At 52.1% G+C, this 292-nt stretch overlaps 1 protein-coding gene across 1 annotated transcript in view; it reads right to left on the bottom strand.

Annotated features, from left to right (window-relative positions):
• Positions 1-292, bottom strand: part of DUSP28 (dual specificity phosphatase 28) — a gene marked incomplete at its 5' end in the record, with an annotated part of 1,643 nt that overhangs the window by 1,038 nt on the left and 313 nt on the right. Inside the window, one exon of the mRNA XM_010159497.1 lies at positions 273-292. This exon is cut by the window's right edge and continues 313 nt beyond it. Coding sequence (XP_010157799.1) covers positions 273-292 — 20 coding nt within the window. The remainder of the gene's footprint in view (positions 1-272) is intronic.

Here is a 292-nt window from a genome sequence, read left to right as displayed (position 1 = left end):
CCCCCCCCCCCCCCAGTGTTTGCCAGCAGTCCTAAAGCCCATTTGTGTCTGTAATTATATTTGCCCCAGGAACCTCTTGCTGAAATTTGTCCAAGTTGGGGGTGAAAAAACTTACAGTGGAACTGTTATTGACATGATGGATATCTGAACAACTGCGAACAACCCGGGGGGAGCGCCACAGTAATCCAAAGAGAAACCATCCTCGCTCGCCACACGCATTGCACCCCTCACCCCAGAGAGGTCGAACTCAGAGCTGGGTCCAAGTACAATACCTCAAAGGCATCCCTGAGGG

Source organism: Eurypyga helias, unplaced genomic scaffold, assembly GCF_000690775.1.
Source record: "Eurypyga helias isolate BGI_N326 unplaced genomic scaffold, ASM69077v1 scaffold44399, whole genome shotgun sequence".
Lineage (NCBI taxonomy): Eukaryota > Metazoa > Chordata > Aves > Eurypygiformes > Eurypygidae > Eurypyga > Eurypyga helias.
This window is presented reverse-complemented; position numbering and strand designations above follow the sequence as displayed.